At 63.2% G+C, this 16,338-nt stretch overlaps 3 protein-coding genes across 9 annotated transcripts in view; 2 read left to right on the forward strand and 1 right to left on the reverse strand.

The window, feature by feature from the left end:
• ATP6V0A1 (ATPase H+ transporting V0 subunit a1) overlaps window positions 1-6,140 on the forward strand; it is a 30,352-nt gene extending 24,212 nt beyond the window's left edge. For all 6 annotated transcript variants that reach the window (XM_083809256.1, XM_083809251.1, XM_083809253.1 and 3 more), the window contains one exon: window positions 4,228-6,140. In XM_083809256.1, coding sequence (XP_083665382.1) covers window positions 4,228-4,321 — 94 coding nt within the window. In that variant the 3' untranslated portion in view covers window positions 4,322-6,140. The remainder of the gene's footprint in view (window positions 1-4,227) is intronic.
• A 1,092-nt stretch (window positions 6,141-7,232) lies between these two features.
• On the reverse strand, window positions 7,233-11,293 carry LOC310885660 (serine/threonine-protein kinase 17A-like). Of its 2 annotated transcripts, none has more exons than XM_083809258.1 (7): window positions 10,783-11,293; window positions 9,109-9,321; window positions 8,736-8,880; window positions 8,529-8,655; window positions 8,400-8,448; window positions 8,011-8,190; window positions 7,233-7,928 (listed from the first exon to the last, which is right to left on the reverse strand). In XM_083809258.1, exons 1-7 carry the CDS (start codon window positions 10,875-10,877, stop codon window positions 7,676-7,678), a joined length of 1,062 nt encoding a protein of 353 aa, XP_083665384.1. In that variant the 5' UTR covers window positions 10,878-11,293; the 3' UTR covers window positions 7,233-7,675. The 2 variants fall into 2 exon arrangements, with proteins under 2 accessions (XP_083665384.1, XP_083665383.1); XM_083809257.1 differs by lacking the exon at window positions 10,783-11,293 and adding an exon at window positions 9,731-10,528.
• A 421-nt stretch (window positions 11,294-11,714) lies between these two features.
• Window positions 11,715-16,189, forward strand: NAGLU (N-acetyl-alpha-glucosaminidase). The gene is made up of 6 exons (XM_083808856.1): window positions 11,715-12,125; window positions 13,058-13,205; window positions 13,291-13,437; window positions 13,586-13,671; window positions 13,845-14,101; window positions 14,227-16,189. The coding sequence occupies exons 1-6, from the start codon at window positions 11,746-11,748 to the stop codon at window positions 15,441-15,443; spliced, it is 2,235 nt and encodes a 744-aa protein (XP_083664982.1). The 5' UTR covers window positions 11,715-11,745; the 3' UTR covers window positions 15,444-16,189.
• Window positions 16,190-16,338: the final 149 nt, after the last annotated feature.

Consider the following 16,338-nt stretch of genomic DNA (forward strand, 5'->3'; position numbering starts at 1 on the left):
AGTGCTTTGTGGCACACTCCTGAATAACAGTACGTGAATGGTTCTGAATGCCTCTTCTTTTTTTACTCTAGCTAAGAAAGCGTGTTTTTCTGCAGATACTTATCGTGTGATAATAATCGCAGACCACACTTAGGGATACTGCTGACAGAGCACCTGAAACAAGGGTGAACTAGAGTTTACAGCTCAGCAAAGAGGTGGCTTTTCACATTGCCACGCTATTTCTCAAGTATGATTAAAATATGGTCTAGAAACGTTTAAAGGGAAGATTCACGTCACTGAAATGGCAAGCAAAGAGAAAAATCCAGCTGAGCAATAGCAGTAGGCACGTGGATCGCGGGTGCCGTGCAGAGCAGTGCCAGGCACCTGCTGGAGAACTGCAGGACTGAGGTTCTTAATCGGGATATTTTCCCTGAACATATGTTTCAAATTTCTATGAGAATGTAAACAAAAGTTTTACCAGAAATCTGCTCGAGCTTAGGGTCTGAAAAGCAGCAATTTCACACAGCAGGTGACGTGCTGGAATTATTTTGGGTTTGTTGGATTTTCATTATCCCGGTGGAAAGGAAAGCACCTGTAGTTGTTCAAAAACAACATGCTGTTAACATTCCTTTTTGCTTCTGAACGTGGAATCAGTATGTTTCCAGCGGTAGGTGTTTCCTTTTCAGAGGGCGGGGGGTGGAGGAATCAAATGCAGCTGTCCTGGGAAGAGCAGATCATGTTTTGTGGCTCTGGGAGAAGAGTCACCTATCTGGAATTCTGAAGGTGTGGGCGGCTCAGCCTTCCTGGAAAGGAGGAGTCACTCAGTGGGAAGAACAGATTTTTCCACGAGCTCTGCCTATCAGTCCCAAATGAGGAGGATTTGCTGCGTGCTCTTTCAGAAAGCGAGCATTTTTTCTGCGGGCTGGGTTCTTCTGGGGCATTTTGAGGTGGAGGAAAGCACTCCAAGTGCTGCCAAGATTTCAGTCTCCTTTATCAGAGGTCTGCTGGAACACAGTAGCAGTCTGAGCTATGCCCCATGTTGTGTGGTGAATTCTTCTCGTTGCAACATCCCTGTTCTGAAATATAAAATGTATTTGTTTTTTGGTAAGGTAGCTTGACATCTCTGCTTACATTATTGTATCTCACTTTTTTTTTTAAGCTGCTCAGCAGTTCTCATGAAAGCAAACGTAGACTTTGCCCAAAAAGAGACTGTTGTATCTGGATGCAAAGCTGGGTCGCAGCATCATCAGTTGATGCAGAAATGTTGTTTCGGTGGAGGTGACTGCCTGGTAAAGCAAGGTTATAGGCTTGGTTTGGATCTGGAAGCTCTTTTCCTTAGAATACGTCCCAAGAGCAGGCCATTGCTGAAAAGAATGGATAGCAGCAGGCATAATGCAAAGCAAATCGGGTTAATTCAGAGCAGCAAAGAGCGGGGTTCGTGCTGCTCTGCAGGAGACAGGTGAGTGATAAAAGATCACTGATGTGGAATCTCAGTTCCAGGGTTGGGAGTTTTTACCCTTGCCAATGCCACAGCCAAACCATTGTCCAGGCTTGGCTCTAGTCACCCCGGTGTGTCTCAGCTCCCACACCTCAGTCCACGTCCATCAGAGTGGAGAGAGCGGTTCCCAGGCACGTGTGAGCAGAGGTTTGGCAGGCACAGAGGACCGTCTGCTGGTGCTAAAGGTTTCGAGTCTGGTTTCTCCTTCCTGAGTGCATGAGCGGCTTCCCTGGGAGGTGTGTGCACTTCACCGTGTACTTGAGCCAGATATAAATGTGATTTTTCTTTACCATGCGTTGCCTGAGCTGTCGGAAGGTCTGTGAACTGGTGGCAAAGGATGAGCTGAGTCCCTTGGAGGCAGCGAGACGGATCCCAAGCATTCCCCCCGCTCGCACGGCGTTAGGTGCAGCTGCAGGTGGGAAGCTCGCACAAAGCCCGCTTTGTTCCAAAGGCTGTGGGGCCGCGCGGCGACACCAAAATAGGTTTCAAACACAAGCGTGGTCAGCCTCAAACAACCGTGCGGAGTAAGTAAAAAGCAGCGGTTCTGTGGTGCCTCGCAGACGGCTGTTCTCAGCTGTAAACTGAGAAGAGAGGCAGGCCCTGCCCTGCCCTGCCCTGGCATTGCTCCTGGCCTGCAGCCACCGAGGGGGAGTGCTGCTCTCTGAGAGGCGTGGGCGTGCTGGGGCTGCATCCCACTTGCAATCCAGCCAGCGGACGGGGGAGTAGTAAAGCCCAGCTCCCCACCCACTTGCCAGAAATGTATTTATTTTCCTTCACAAAGGTCATAAGCCAGGGTATGTCTTTTAGCGTGACCGTAACAGCACAGTACTGCTCTAAAAGGCCATCTGCTCTAAGTGTAGGATGGAATGATCCCACAGCATGCGAAACTGCTGTCCTTTTGGGGAAAGGGAGGCTACAGCAATCTACACGAACACCCTGCTCGCTCCGTACCGCAAGGTGCGCCGTAGGCTACCCTCGGAGCCGCTGCCAGCTCGGGCATCGACCCGCTCCTTAAGGACAAAAATACCAAGCAGGAATTTGCACTTGAGCTAACTGCAAGTTAGGTTTCCTGTTCAACAGGTGCCTCTGCCGTTGCTTCCCGATGGGACGGTGAGCGGCCTGGTTTTCCAAACACTTTGGTTATTCTGTGACCAGCGGGTTGGAAAATCCCTGCAACTTATAGTCCGGCAAACGCTTAACTGTTGCTACAAAAAAAGCTGAAGAGAGGGTTTTCTTTGATGCAAACCGCCAGAAAGCTTTCTCTGGTCTGTTTATTTACTTCGCACTGCTGTCTAGTAAATTCTTCTGCAGAACTCGATCACTGAGAGGCAGTACAAAGTTTAGCAATAAAGTTAGCATGCATGAGAGTGAGTGACCCTGGGAACAGCAATTTCTAATGTCAGAAGAGGACCTTGGGTTCTGGGCACTGCTCTGGAGACAATTGCAGGAAAAACACACAGTTGAAGCTGCGGAATTTGGTTAAACTTTTTCACTGGTTTTCTAACCTTACAACAGCCTCTCCTTGAGCTGCGGGCATCCAGTTGTGGCCAGTTGTAACCGAGTCTGTCCAAAAGGAGCTTTCGGATGTCAGGGCCAGCTGGAACAGTTAATCATCGGGGTTAAAATTTCATTTACAGTGGGTTCTGTGTGAGTCAGATACCCAACCGTCTGCCTCTTATTTCCCTTTGCTTACAGAACAGTCACTTAGTCACAGGATACTTATGGAGATTATCAGGGTTCCTGAAAAACTGGAGCATGTTGGCAAGGAGCCCTTCCTCCCACACGGAAAATCCTGTTCATCCTAGGGATTCCTCTGCAGGGAACTCTCTGCTTATCAGCATGAACAGGCAGCAGAACATATCAGCAAAAAGCTCTTTTTATGAGTTTCACTCCTGACTCCCGAGCTCTGTTGAGAAACCACTTTTTGCCAGCTGAAATGCCATCGGCTTTGGACCTCGCCACGATTCTCAAACTTGAAAAAAAATAATTAGAGTGAGTTTTTTTTGTACTTATTCTGAATTGTGCTAGAACAGCTGTACAATTTGCTGCCGCTTGATTCCTGCAGAGACTTAGGTTTTTTAGTGGGCCACGCAATGGAAAGTGTTGCTCATGAGGCTCCTGAAACACTGTGCTTGTTTTTATTGTGAATCATGGGATTATTTTTCTCTCTCCCTATTTAGCTGTTGCTGACCATTGGACAGTTCTCGAGAATAATTCTTTTTTTAAACGGAGTTTATTAAGGGGAAGCAGGCAAACAAGGCGAAGTTAATGTTCAGCTTCAGACAACAGGCACATCTCGAGCTCGGGAGAAGGAGTCATGTGGGCAGAAACCAAATATGCTTAAGTAAATAAACAGAAGCAGCCGATGGAGGAAGTCAGAGCCAGCACCGTGCAACTGAGCTTTGTTGTGGCGAAGATGTGAACTTTGGTAACGTGATCTTGTAGGAAACGCTGGGTGTTTTTAGGTGCTTCTAAGTGATACCATGGTTCAAGAGGTCTTATTTTTGTTGCCCTTCGTATTGCCTGTGGCGCTGGGATCAGTACCTTGACAGTTTTCCTGTGCTCTGTTCCAGAAACATCAAACAAACTGGCCTTTGTGCCAGTAGAGGTGGTACATCATAATCCTGCTTCTTCCTCTTTAAAGGCTTATTTTTATGGTCAATAAACAGCTACTTTTTCATGGGGTTCTTGCTAATCTCTAGCATATAAGACCTGCCTTTCTAACGAGCAATCGCTCTGTTCTCTTGCAGGATTGAGTTCCAGAACAAGTTCTACACTGGCACTGGGTTCAAGTTCCTCCCCTTCTCGTTCGATACCATCCGCGAAGGGAAGTTTGACGACTAGAGATCCCTCTGCTCCAGCAGTGTTAAGCATCTGTGATCTACGGCTAGTACTGTCCCGTGTGTCTGAGTTGCATGTACTCCTCCCCTAGTGAAAATAACTTATTGCAGCAGACTCGAGTGTTACCGTGGAATTTCAAAGCCGAGAGCTTTGACGTTCCCGAGTACTGAGTGACACTGGATCAAAGAAACTGCTCCTTCCTTAAGTTTACCACTGAAGATACTAAGTGCATGAAGTGTCAGTGTGGTGTGTAGTAGTGTCCTCCTCGTGTTGTGAGCTTCCTGGCAGGCTTAGCAGGGCAGCATGAGAAAAATGCAGCTACAGCTGAGTGGGCATAAAAGCACACGGAGAAGAAAAGGCAACTTCAGCTTGCATAAAGCTTGCTGCTCAGGAAAAGAGATTTTTACAGGAAGCTTTACGTGTGGATCTACGTGTCTCTGCCTCTGATTAAATTATGAGCAATGGGCAGTTCAGGGTGTGCTTCTCCTACCTCCAGTGCTTCCACACGTGCAATGTTGCAAAAACAACCTCGTACCCTTTGCTGAGATTCAGCTCTTCTCTGAACTCTGGACAAGGCTTGAGGTGCTGGGATAAAGGGGCACGGCTCAAGGGGCCTCAGCTAAGTGTAGGGTGGTTCTCTGTGCCCCCTAGGGATGGGGAAACACCTGACCTTTGCCTGGCTTGACCTTGAGGGGAAAAAAAACAAAAAAAGCTGGTTCCTCTCCTTCATGGAGAGGAGATGCTCCTTTAACTGAGCTCAAATATCCCAGGCAAAGCTCCGTGGCTGGTTCTGCTGCTCCTTTCTGGAGTCTGGTGAGCAGGGGGGCTTTGCTGCCATGCTGCTGCTAGCCCAGGCCTGTGAGCAGGTGCCTCGGGGCCAGCCCGCACAGATCAGCCTAAAAACATGACTGGAAAGATGGACAGAGAGAGAGGTGGGGTGGTTTTTGGACAGACGTGGGGTATGTTGGGAAGTGCTCTGGTGTTTCTTACACTTGTGGCACATGTCCCCATTGTGCGGGGCTGCCGCTGCACCTTGTGGATGTGGTCCAGCTGTACTCGGATACCGCCAAGTACCGGTTGGGATGTCTTGGTTTTCTCATTTAAAAACAAAGCCCTGGGGCTGCAAAGCCCTCGGAGGTCCTGGCACATCCAGCTAACGCCTTGCGCACGTGACAGCAGCGGGAGCAGCTTTTGCAGAAGCAGAGGTACCGCTGCCTACGCCGTCGTGGCGATGGTACGCTCATGGTCTAAGAGGGCCTTCGAGGGAGAAGAGAGGCTGGGTCTTCCCCAAAGGGTCTTCCTAAAAAAGTCTCCATGGCAATGGAGTCTCTGCCGTAATTCCCCACTGCAGCTGTTGCTTTTTCTCCTGTGCAAGGTGAGGGATTTCTTGCCCTCCTCACCGTGATGTAGCTGTAGGAGCAGTGAGGTGTGTGTGTGTGTCTCGGTGTTGTGTGTAAACTCGTTGTTTTTAATCGTCACAGTGGATCTGGAGTATTTATGTATGGACAGATCAGAACAGTAACCAGAATCATCGTACCCTGGATCTGGAGAAGAAAGGCCACGCAGCGCAGGGCTGTTGAAAACGATGGGGGAAAGGGGAAAAGTGTGTGCGCACTTGGTGCAGGTGGGGTCACGCGTGCGTGCGGAGCTGCACTTCGTCACCTTCTGGGCCACTGCTGTGTTTACAGGCAGACGTTGCTGTATGTTTACAAGGGTGTTTGCAGAAAGCCAAAATCAAAATGCAGCTGGAGCAGCGACAGCAGTCCTGCCCAGGCGGAACGTGTTGCTGATGGTCACTATAAATTAAACTAACTGCACTACCTCTGGTGTGGCCTCTCCTTGTTTCCTCCCCCTGGTGCTGGGGAGGCTTTGGGGGAGAGCGGGGCCCTTAAACCTTCCTGCTCTGGGTTTTTCTGTCACCTTGGCGGCCGCTAGGAAGAGAGGGGATGAGAGAGCAGGCCTGTAAAATGAGAGCAGCGTGCCTGTGCCTCGGCTGGAATGTCTCTGTGCTTTTCAAGCCCCGGTGCCCAGCCTGAACCGAGGCCAGCTGGGGCACAGCAGGGCTGCCTCGGCTGCTCCCCGCCCCGCTAAATCCCTGCTAACTCGCTGAAACAAGCACGGACGCAGGAATTACAAACTAAACCTCGATTAAACCCGGTTTTTGCGGATGCCCTTCCAATGGGGCTGAGGCAAACACGCTCTGCTCCAGGACAGAGCCCCCCGGGCCGTGTTTACTCAGGCCTTTCCTGCAGGCTTGGAGCTGCCTGTGGGTTTTTTTTTTTCCAAATGCGCAGGAGGAGCGGAAGGGAGGTTGCCGTGGGGTTTTGGGTTGATTGTGTTTCCGAAGCTGCTGCAGCTTGCTGTGCTTCCCGTCTCCTAATGTCTCGGGGATCGGGGAGGGCGAGGAGCGGGGTTGGGCAGCCTGAATTTGGCCGTGTCCCTGGAGCTGGCGGCTGCCTGCCCCATGCAGGGAGGGGGTTCCCCCGCTGCTCGGGGTGCCAGCTGTGTCCAGGGGCTGCTCTCCCCTTTCACCCCTTCCCCTGCTGCCTCGCACCGCTCCCAGAGCGAGCTCCTCGCCTGCAATCCAAATCCGTCTTCTCCCCGACCCCCGGGGCCGGCCGAAGCCTCCCCCGCCCCGGGCAGGGCAGCGGGGGAGGCCCCGGTCCCCCGCCCGGTGGCGCCGGGGCTCGGGGAGGGGGGGGGGGGCTCGGGCCGCTTCCCCCGCCCGCTGCCCGGTCTCGCAGTGCCCTCTTCAGGCCGGAGCTGCCCCTGCTCGGGGGCTCCCGCTGCACGGCTGCCCCCAGCCCCGCTCGGTGCCGGTCCCGGTGCCCCGGTGCCCCGGTGCCGGTGCCCCGCTCCCGGCCCGGTACCGCCGCAGCCCGGCTCAGCTCCCGGGCGTGGAGCCGGCGGGGTAGAAAACGTCACCTTTATTTATGAGAACCAGAACAATGCGGGCACCGCTGCCAGCCCCGGCGCTCCCACGGCTGCAGACGCAGCCCCGGGAGCTCCCCCGGTCCTGGTCCCGGTCCCGGGACCCCCCCCCCACCCCCCCGCGGCCCCCGGGCGCCGGGGCTGGGCAGGCCCCCGGTGCCTCCCCCGTGGCTGTGCCCAGCAGCGCAGCAAGCAAAGCCCCGAGCCCCCCGCCCCGAGCCCCCTCCTCGGGGCCATCCTATGGCAAAGCTGCTCCAAGCAGCTGCAGGCCGAGCACCCCGGTGCTGAGCCCCCCCGGGGCCCACTCCCGGGGCTCCTCCGGTTTGGGGCTACCGGCACTGCCCTCACCGGGACCCCGGTTCCCAGCCAAGCCCCGCTGGCCGTACCCAACGTCCGAGCTGCTGCTGCCCGGTGGCACGGCCGCGCTCAGCTCAGCACCTCCCGGGCCACTTCCCGGGGGGCCAGCACCGGTTTCCCCCCCGGCTCAGCCTCCCCGGGCTGCGGGCAGGGGCAGCGCAGCGTGCAGGAGGCCACCAGCACCAGCTCCTCGTCTCCTTCGGGGCCAACCGGGGGCTCCGCGTCCTCCTCCGCCTGCTCCGACGCTGCCAGCCCGATGGCCGCGTCCGGCCCCGGGGCCAACCAGGGGTGCTGGAGGCACTGCTGGGCCTGCGCCCGCTCCCTGCGGGCAGAGGGGGGACGGTCACCGCGGCCCCACGGCTCCCCCAGCCCCGTGGCTCCGGCCGTGATGCCCAGGCGGGTACCTGGGGTCCCGGATGAGCAGCGAGCGGAGGAAGTCGACGGCCAGCGGGGAGATGCCCTGGAAGAGCTCGGCCGGGTACCGCACGTTCACCTGGGCGATGTTGAGGAACGTCTCCTGCTTGCTGTCCCCCAGGAAGGGCGACTCGCCCGTCAGCATGACGTAGGTCAGCACCCCCACGCTCCTGCGGAGAGCGGGCGCTGAGCCGGGGGGCACGGCTGCAGCCTGAACCTCACGGGGACCCGGGGACGTGCTGGTTTGGGACCGCGGGGAGGTCACCAGCACGATGCGGCTTCCCCCAAGCCATCCCCAAGAGCTCAGCCCAGCTCCCACGGAGGACGCAGGCGACCGCGGCGCTTCCCAGCAGGGTCGGGGTGCGCGGATGCCCCTTACCACATGTCGGTGGCCGTGCTGATGGGCTCGTAGCTGAGGACCTCTGGAGCTGCAGGGAGCAAGGGGGGAGCTCAGAGGGGCCCAGGGCAGCAGAGCCCGGTGCAGGATTGGCCCCCCCGTGGCGCTTACCCACGTACTCCGGCGTGCCCAGGATCTCCCGCACCTCCTGCACCGCATCCACCCGCCGCGAGAGCCCGAAGTCCACGATGCGGATGTCACCCGGGGGGCTGCTGCGGGTCAGCAGGATGTTCTGGGGCTGACGGGCAGGGGACGGCATCAGCGTGGTCCTGCTTCCACCCCAGCCCCTGCCCGCAGCCCCCAGCCCCGGGCCGGTACCTTGAGGTCGAGGTGGACGACGCCGTGCTGGTGCAGGAAGGCCACGCCGCTCAGGATCTGCCGCAGCAGGCGCACGACGTCCTTCTCGGTGAAGGCTTCGTCCTCCTCGGCCACGCACTGGTGGAAGATCTCCCCGCCGGCGGCGCTGGGAGCGGAGCCACGCGGTGAGGGGCCGGCGGAGCGGGCAAGGACCCCACGCAGCCACCGGTGGGGGCACGGCCCCGGGGACGAGCCCGGTGCAAAGCCCCGGGATGCCGTGCGAGGCAGCCAAGCGCGGCTCTGCGGGCAGGATGTGGCCGGGGCTCGGCGGCTGGGGCCGGGTGAGAAGCGGGGCTGGAAGCGTTTCCCAGGCGAGCGCCGGCTCCGGACTCACCACTCGAGCACCAGGACGATCTCGCGGGGCGTCTCGTAGACGGCGTGCAGGCCGATGACGTGGGGGCTGGCGGCCGCCATCTCCAGCACCGCGACCTCGTGGAGGATGTCGGGCCGGCAGTCCTCGCCCTGCCGCCGCTTCCGCAGGAACTTGGCGGCGAACTCTCTGCCCGTCGCCTTCTCCACGCACTTCTTCACCACCGCAAACTTGCCCCTGCGCAGGGAGGGCCGTCAGCGGGGCGCCCCGGGGATGGGGGCGAGCAGGGACCCCCGGGCCCTGGGTCCAGCATCACTGCTCGGGGCGATGGAGCGGGGCATCACGTCCAAAAATCAGAGGCTGCGCCCCACGGGGACCCCGCTGCCCACGCAGGACCCGGTGCTGCGGGAGGGCCATCAGCCCACGAGCCACCCCATGCCCCGTAGGGCCCCTCCAGTGGTTCAGAGGTGCCAGTCCTCACAGCCACAAGTGTCACGAGCCAGCAGGCCTCAGCTGCGGGGCCGCCTGGGAGGCTCGGCCTCCCTCTCTGCCACCGGAAAGCACAGACCCGGCTCCGTCAGCCCAGCAGAAACCACACGGCGCTGCTGAGCGAGGCGCTGCAGGGCCCCCAGCCCCTGCCTCTCACCTGCCACAGGAAGCGCAGGCGTACCCAAAATGGCAATTCCGCAGCTGCTGGCCCCAAAATTTCGGCATCGGTGCAAGCAGCGTGGAGGCCTCCGGGGCTTTGGGGAGGGCACGGTGTGCAGGGGTGCGTGGAAGCACGCTGCCGGTCGCAGCTCGAGCACGCGGCGCTGCCAGGAGCAGGGCACCGGGCAGGAGAGGACCCAGCTGCCTGCGGGTCCCTGGGGGGCACTGGGGAACCCCAGGACCCCCGCTGCGGGCAGAGCCCCGGCACCCTCGGTGCCCCCAGTTGTAGGGCTGGGACCTGTCCCCGTCCCCAGAGAAATAGGGAACCGGGGGTGGATTCTCAGAAGAGCAGAGGCGATGCCGGCCCGAGGCCCCGCAGGTGGTGACGACACCGCAGGCTCTTGGCAAACGCTTCCTGCGCTGGTGGGAACCGCTGCGGCCACCCGGGGGGGTGCCAGCCGAGGGGTCCCCCCTGCTATGTGCCCCTCCGGCAGCCCCCGGGCTGGCTCTCAGCCCTTCCACCGGCGGGGCTGGGGCTGAGCGAGGTGCCCAGGAGGGTGCAGGGAGGGCAGGATGCACGGGGTGCCGGGCCCTTTGCTGCCCCTTTGCAGGCCGGACCCCCCTGCCCCAAAGCCTGGGCACCCAGCGCGGGTGCGGGGAGGGTCCCGGGGCTGCCCCTCGGCCCCAGCTGAGCCCCGAGCCCAGCTCCTGCCCGTCCGGGCTGCCAGGACCCTGTAGCGTCCCTGGTGCATCTGAGCCTCCCGCACCCCGCTGTGTCCCCCCCGCACCCCTGCTGCAACTCTGCTGTGCCCCCCCCCACACCCGTGCTGCGTCCCCCCTGCATTTGTGCCCCCTACATCCCCCCTGCATCTGACCCCCCCAGCACCCTGCTGCGTCCCTGCTACACCCCTGCTGCACCTGCGCTGCACCCCCCTGCACCCTGCTGCTCCCCCCAGCACCCCCCAGCCCCCACGCCCCCCGCACCCCCCCAGCACCCCCCGCACCCCTACCCGTGCCCCCACGCCCCGGTGCGCCCCCACCCGCTCCTACCTGCCCAGCTCCCCGCCCAGCAGCGCGAAGCCCTCTCCGAAGGGCTCGGTGCGGATCGGGCTCCGGGGCCCGGCCAGCATCCCCGGGCGGCTCATCCTGCCCCGGGAACGGCACGGCCGCTGCGCCCGGGCCCGCGGCTCCCGGCGCAACGGGGCGGGGGGGGGGGGGAAGCGCAGCCGGAGCGCGCTCCCTCCTCCCCCGGGGGGGCGGCCCCGCGGCCGGGCCCTCCCCCGCCCCGCCGCGGGTCCCGGGGTCCCGGAGCAGCGCCCGGCCGGGGAGCCGCGGGGACCGGGGGGGCTCCGCGGGGAGAGGCGGGGGACGAGCGGGGATGACCGGGACCGGGACCGGGACCGTGCCGGTTCCGCCTCTCCCGGGGGTGCCCAGCCCCGGGGGTGCCCGCGGGGCGCCCGCACCACGGCCCCGGCCCCGGCCCCACCGGGTACCGGGCACCGGGCGGGGCAGGGCGGAGCGGGGCCGGTGCGGGCACCCAGCGCCGGTACCGGCACCGGGGAGGATGCTCGGGCCCCGCCCACTGCCGCGACCACGCCCCCTTCATGACCACGCCCCCTTTAATGACCACGCCCCCTTCGTGACCACGCCCAGTGCCGCGACCACACCCACTGCCACGCCCGCGCCCATTGCAATGACCGCACTCGCCGCCGTGACCACGCCCACCGCCGTGACCACGCCCACTGCCGTGACCACGCCCACTCCCGCGACCACGCCCACTGCCACATCCCATACGCGGACCACGCCCACTCCCGTGGCCACGCCCACCTCCCTTGACCACGCCCACCGCCGCCACACCCTCAGCCTCGACCCCGCCCACCGCCCCGCCCCGCCCACCTCCCCGGCCCCACCCCGGGCTCTCTTCTCTCCGATTGGCCGCGCCGCGGCCCCGCCCCTCATCCGGCGGCGCGGATTGGCGGAGCGGGACGTCGCTCAGGGCCAGGCAGCGCGGCCATGGCGGGGCCGCTGCGGGTGGCGGCGCTGGCGGCGCTGCTGGCGGCGGTGCGGGCCCCGGTACCGGAGCGGCGGCAGGAGGCGGCGGTGCGGGCCCTGGCTCGGCGCCTCCTCGGCCCCCGGGCCGCCGCCGCCGTGGCGCTGTCGGTGGACGGGGCGCTGGCGGCGGGCGGCCCCGACGCGTACCGGCTGCTGTCGCCTCCCGGTGCCGCCGTGGCCGTGGCCGTGACCGGTTCCAGCGGCGTGGCGGCCGCCGCCGGGCTGTACCGCTACCTGCGGGACTTCTGCGGCTGCCACCTCTCGTGGGCCGGGGCGCAGCTCCGCCTGCCCGAGCCCCTGCCGCGGGTACCGGCCGAGATCCGCGTCGCTACCCCCAACCGGTACCGGGGCCGCGCACCGGGACGGGACGGGACGGGAGGGCACGGGACGGGGGTGGCGGTGTGCCTGGGTCCCGGGGGGTGGCGGTGTCGGGGGTACGGGGGGGCTCCGTTACTGCACCAGGCGCCCCGGTGCTACCGGTGCACGGGGCTCCCGGGGCTCCGTTGCTGCCCTGGGTGCTGAAGGTGCAGGGGGGACACCGGGGGCTCCGTTAATGCACTGGGTGCTGGGGGCTCCGTTAGTGCACCGGGCTCCCCGGTGCTGCTGGTGTGTGGGAGTTACTGGGGGCTCTGTTAATGCACCGGGTGCTGGGGGCTCCGTTAGTGCACCGGGCTCCCCCGTGCTGCCGGTATCTGGGGGCACCGGGGGCTCCGTTAATGCACCGGGCTCCCTGATGCTACCGGTTCATGGGGCTCCCAGGGGGCTCTGTTACTGCTCTGGGTGCTGAAGGTGCAGGGGGGCACCGGGAGCTCCGTTAATGCACCAAGCTCCCCGGTGCTACCCATTCATGGGGCTCCCATGGGCTCTGTTACAGCACTGGGTGCAGGGGGGCACCGGGGGCTCCGTTAATGCACCAGGTCTCCCAAATGCTACCGGTGCACGGGGCTCCGTTAACGCACCGAGTGCTGCCGGTGTGTGGGGGCCTTGGGGACCCCATTAACGCACCGGTCCCCTGGGCGTGGGGGCACCCTGGGGGCTCTGTTCCTGTCCCGGCTCCCCCCGGTGCTGCTGACGTCCGTACGGGGGGGGCTCCGCTGGTGCCGTTCGTGCCACGGGTCAGCCCGTCCGTGCCAGCTCGGGCACGGAGCCGGGCACCGCTCACACCTCGTTAGCCCGGGACAAAAGGCTCTCGCCCTTACGTAACGGGGGAGGCAGCGGGGGGCCGGGGCCCCCCCCTCCGTCCTTCTGTCAGCACCCCTTCGTTCTGCCCCAGGTACCGCTACTACCAGAACGTCTGCACCCACAGCTACTCCTACGCCTGGTGGGACTGGGCGCGCTGGGAGCGGGAGATCGACTGGATGGCGCTGAGCGGCATCAACCTGGCGCTGGCCTTCGTGGGGCAGGAGTTCGTCTGGCAGCGGGTGGAGTATCCCCGGGGCCGGGGGGCTGCAACGGGGCCGTGGTGGGCGTCGGGCAGGGGGGAGCTGACGGCCGGGCTGCCCGCAGGTCTACCTGTCCCTGGGTCTGAACCAGTCGGAGATCGACGCCTACTTCACGGGGCCGGCGTTCCTGGCGTGGAACCGCCTGGGGAACCTCCACGGCTGGGCAGGGCCGCTGCCGCGCGCCTGGCACCTCAAGCAGCTCTACCTGCAGGTACCGGGGGGGGGATCTCATCCTGCTCCGCCGTGCTGGGGTGGCGCTGGGTGCGGGCTTCTTTCCCCCGGTGCCCAGAGACTCCCCCGTAGGGCCTGGGGCTCCTCTCCCGTCGCTCGTCTTCCTCCCTCCTCTTCCTCTCTCCCAGTACAGGATCGTGGAGAGGATGCGCTCGCTGGGGATGATCACGGTGCTGCCGGCCTTCGCGGGCCATGTGCCGCAGGGGGTTCTCCGGTACGTGCGGCTGCGCTCGCAGACCCCAAAGGTCCTTGAGCTCCCTGCCTAGCGGGTCCTGGCTCCGGGTCCCACCTTCGGGCAGCACCGGGCACCCCTGGGGGCTCCCGCGCAGCGTGCCCAGTGTGTGCTCCCATCCTACTTCTGATCCCCGTCCCTGCCCTCCGGCTCAGGGTCTTCCCGCGTGTGAACGCCACTCGCCTCGGGGGCTGGAGCCACTTTGATTGCACCTACTCCTGCACCTACCTGCTGGACCCTGAGGACCCCATGTTCCAGGTGATCGGCACCCTCTTCCTGAAGGAGCTGATCAGGGAGTTCGGCACCGACCACATCTACAGCGCCGACACCTTCAACGAGATGAGCCCGCTGTCCTCCGACCCCGCGTACCTCTCGAGGGTCAGCAACGCCGTGTTCAGGTCGATGACGGGAGGTGGGTCCGGGCTGGGGCCGCGTGGGGGGCACTGAGCTTGGGCAGACCCCCAAAGGTCTCCGTAAGAGGGTGGCAGTGGGGTCTGGGGGTGCTCCCCATGCCTCACCCCGTGTCTCCGTCCCCAGCCGACCCCGAGGCGCTGTGGCTGATGCAGGGCTGGCTCTTCCAGCACCAGCCGGACTTCTGGCAGCCGGCGCAGGTGCGGGCGCTGCTGCACGGCGTGCCCCTGGGCAGGATGATCGTCCTCGACCTCTTTGCCGAGTCCAAGCCCGTCTACCCGTGGACGGAGTCCTTCTACGGGCAGCCCTTCATCTGGTGCATGCTGCACAACTTCGGCGGCAACCACGGCCTCTTCGGCACCGTGGAGGCCATCAACCGCGGCCCCTTCGAGGCTCGCCGCTTCCCCAACTCCACCATGGTGGGCACGGGGCTGGCGCCCGAGGGCATCGAGCAGAACGACGTGGTGTACGAGCTGATGAACGAGCTGGGCTGGCGCCACGAGCCCCTCGACCTCCCCGCCTGGGTGTCCCGCTACGCCCAGCGCCGCTACGGCGCCCCCAACGCCGCCGCCGCCTCCGCCTGGCGCCTGCTCCTCCGCAGCGCCTACAACTGCACGGGCGTCTGCGTCAACCACAACCGCAGCCCGCTGGTGCGCCGCCCGTCCCTGCACATGGACGCGCAGCTCTGGTACAACGCCAGCGACGTCTACGAGGCTTGGAGGCTGCTGCTGAGCGCCGGCGCCGCGCTGGGCTCCAGCCTCACCTACCGCTACGACCTGGTGGACGTCACGCGCCAGGCGGTGCAGCAGCTGGTGGGCGACTACTACCTGAGCATCCGCGGCGCCTTCCAGAGCCGAGCGCTGCCGGAGCTGCTGACGGCCGGCGGCGTGCTGGTGTACGACCTGCTGCCCGAGCTCGACAGCCTCCTCTCCAGCCACGGCCTCTTCCTCCTGGGCCGCTGGCTGGAGAGCGCCCGCGCCGCGGCCACGAGCGACCAGGAGGCCGAGCTGTACGAGATGAACGCCCGCAACCAGGTGACGCTCTGGGGGCCGAGCGGGAACATCCTGGATTACGCCAACAAGCAGCTGGGGGGGCTGGTGCTGGATTATTACGGCGTGCGCTGGAGCCTCTTCGTCTCTCTCCTGGTGGAGAGCCTCAACTCGGGCAGCCCCTTCCACCAGGACCAGTTCAACCAGGCTGTCTTCCAGGTGGAGAGGGGCTTCATCTACAACAAGAAGCGTTACCCTACGACGCCCGTCGGCGACACGCTGGAGATCTCCAGGAAGCTTTTCCTCAAATACTACCCCGGGGCCATGAAGCGGAGCCGGGCTGGGCCAGCGTGATTTGGGGCCGTGCCTCTCGGAGCCTCCCCCAGGAGGAGGGCAGAGACCCCGCGTCCTCGCACGTCGAGGCTCCCGCAGCTCCTCGCCTGATCGCCGTGTCCCTCCCTGATCGCCGAGTCCCAGTGGTGCTGGAATGAAGGCGCAGAGCCCCGCTGGGACCAGGCTGTGTACTTTGTGGGGGCAGGATGAGCCCTGGAGGGGGCTCGCTGCCAGCTGTGGGGCAGGCTGTGCTCCGGGGCCGGTGCTGGGCTGTGCTGCAGGGACCGGTGCTGCGCCGTGCTCAGCCCTGATGCCCCCCCCGGCTGCCCCACGCCCACCCCACTGGAGCTGAGCCGCCCCACGGCACAGAGCAAGGAGGCAGCGCTCTCTGCTGCCCCGCTGGCCACTCGGTGGGACCTGGGATGGTGCAGAGGGACAGAGGACAAACGGACACAGGGGCTGGCATTTCCCCCCCCAGGACAAGCACCTGGCCAAGCAGCAGGGAGCCAGCCTTGCCCCATGGCTTGTGCCCCCTGGCTCCCCTCCTGGTGGGGTGGCCAGCTGCCCAGCTTGGTTCCTGTGGCACTGAAGGAGCCTTGGCCGTTTTCTGCGGTGATGCTGGGGCTGGGCTCCTCAGGCCGGGCTTTTTCTGTGCCTTTTCCTCCCCTCGCTGGGGCTCGGGCCGAGGCTGCGTGGCCCTGGGTCTCTCTGGCCCCAGGCAGGGTGGGGGCTCCAGCCTGCAGAGCTATTAAAGGCTTGGACACTGAGTGCTGTCAGGCTCCTCCGCTTCTCCCCAGCGTGCAATTTGTTTGAAATTTGGCAAGGGAGCAGCTCGCTGCTGAGATTTTTTTCCCCTGAGGGGGAAGAAAGCACGGCCAGCTGTGGGGCTGCTGCTCGGGGCTGTCCCCGGCTGGTG

This window comes from Anser anser (genome assembly GCF_964211835.1).
Source record: "Anser anser genome assembly, chromosome: 23".
In the NCBI taxonomy this organism is placed as follows: domain Eukaryota; kingdom Metazoa; phylum Chordata; class Aves; order Anseriformes; family Anatidae; genus Anser; species Anser anser.

What these genes read in the sequence shown, in the direction of transcription:
- LOC310885660 (XM_083809258.1), bottom strand. Translation starts at nt 10,877, where the DNA reads ATGAGCCGCCCGGGGATGCTGGCCGGGCCCCGGAGCCCGATCCGCACC. An exon ending in GGGCACGCCGGAGTACGTGG is followed by an intron (nt 8,449 to 8,528) that starts GTAAGCGCCACG and finishes TGCTCCCTGCAG; the next exon opens with CTCCAGAGGTCCTCAGCTAC. An exon ending in AGCACGGCCACCGACATGTG is followed by an intron (nt 8,191 to 8,399) that starts GTAAGGGGCATC and finishes CGCTCTCCGCAG; the next exon opens with GAGCGTGGGGGTGCTGACCT.
- NAGLU (XM_083808856.1), top strand. Translation starts at nt 11,746, where the DNA reads ATGGCGGGGCCGCTGCGGGTGGCGGCGCTGGCGGCGCTGCTGGCGGCG. An exon ending in CGCGTCGCTACCCCCAACCG is followed by an intron (nt 12,126 to 13,057) that starts GTACCGGGGCCG and finishes GTTCTGCCCCAG; the next exon opens with GTACCGCTACTACCAGAACG. An exon ending in GTTCAGGTCGATGACGGGAG is followed by an intron (nt 14,102 to 14,226) that starts GTGGGTCCGGGC and finishes CTCCGTCCCCAG; the next exon opens with CCGACCCCGAGGCGCTGTGG.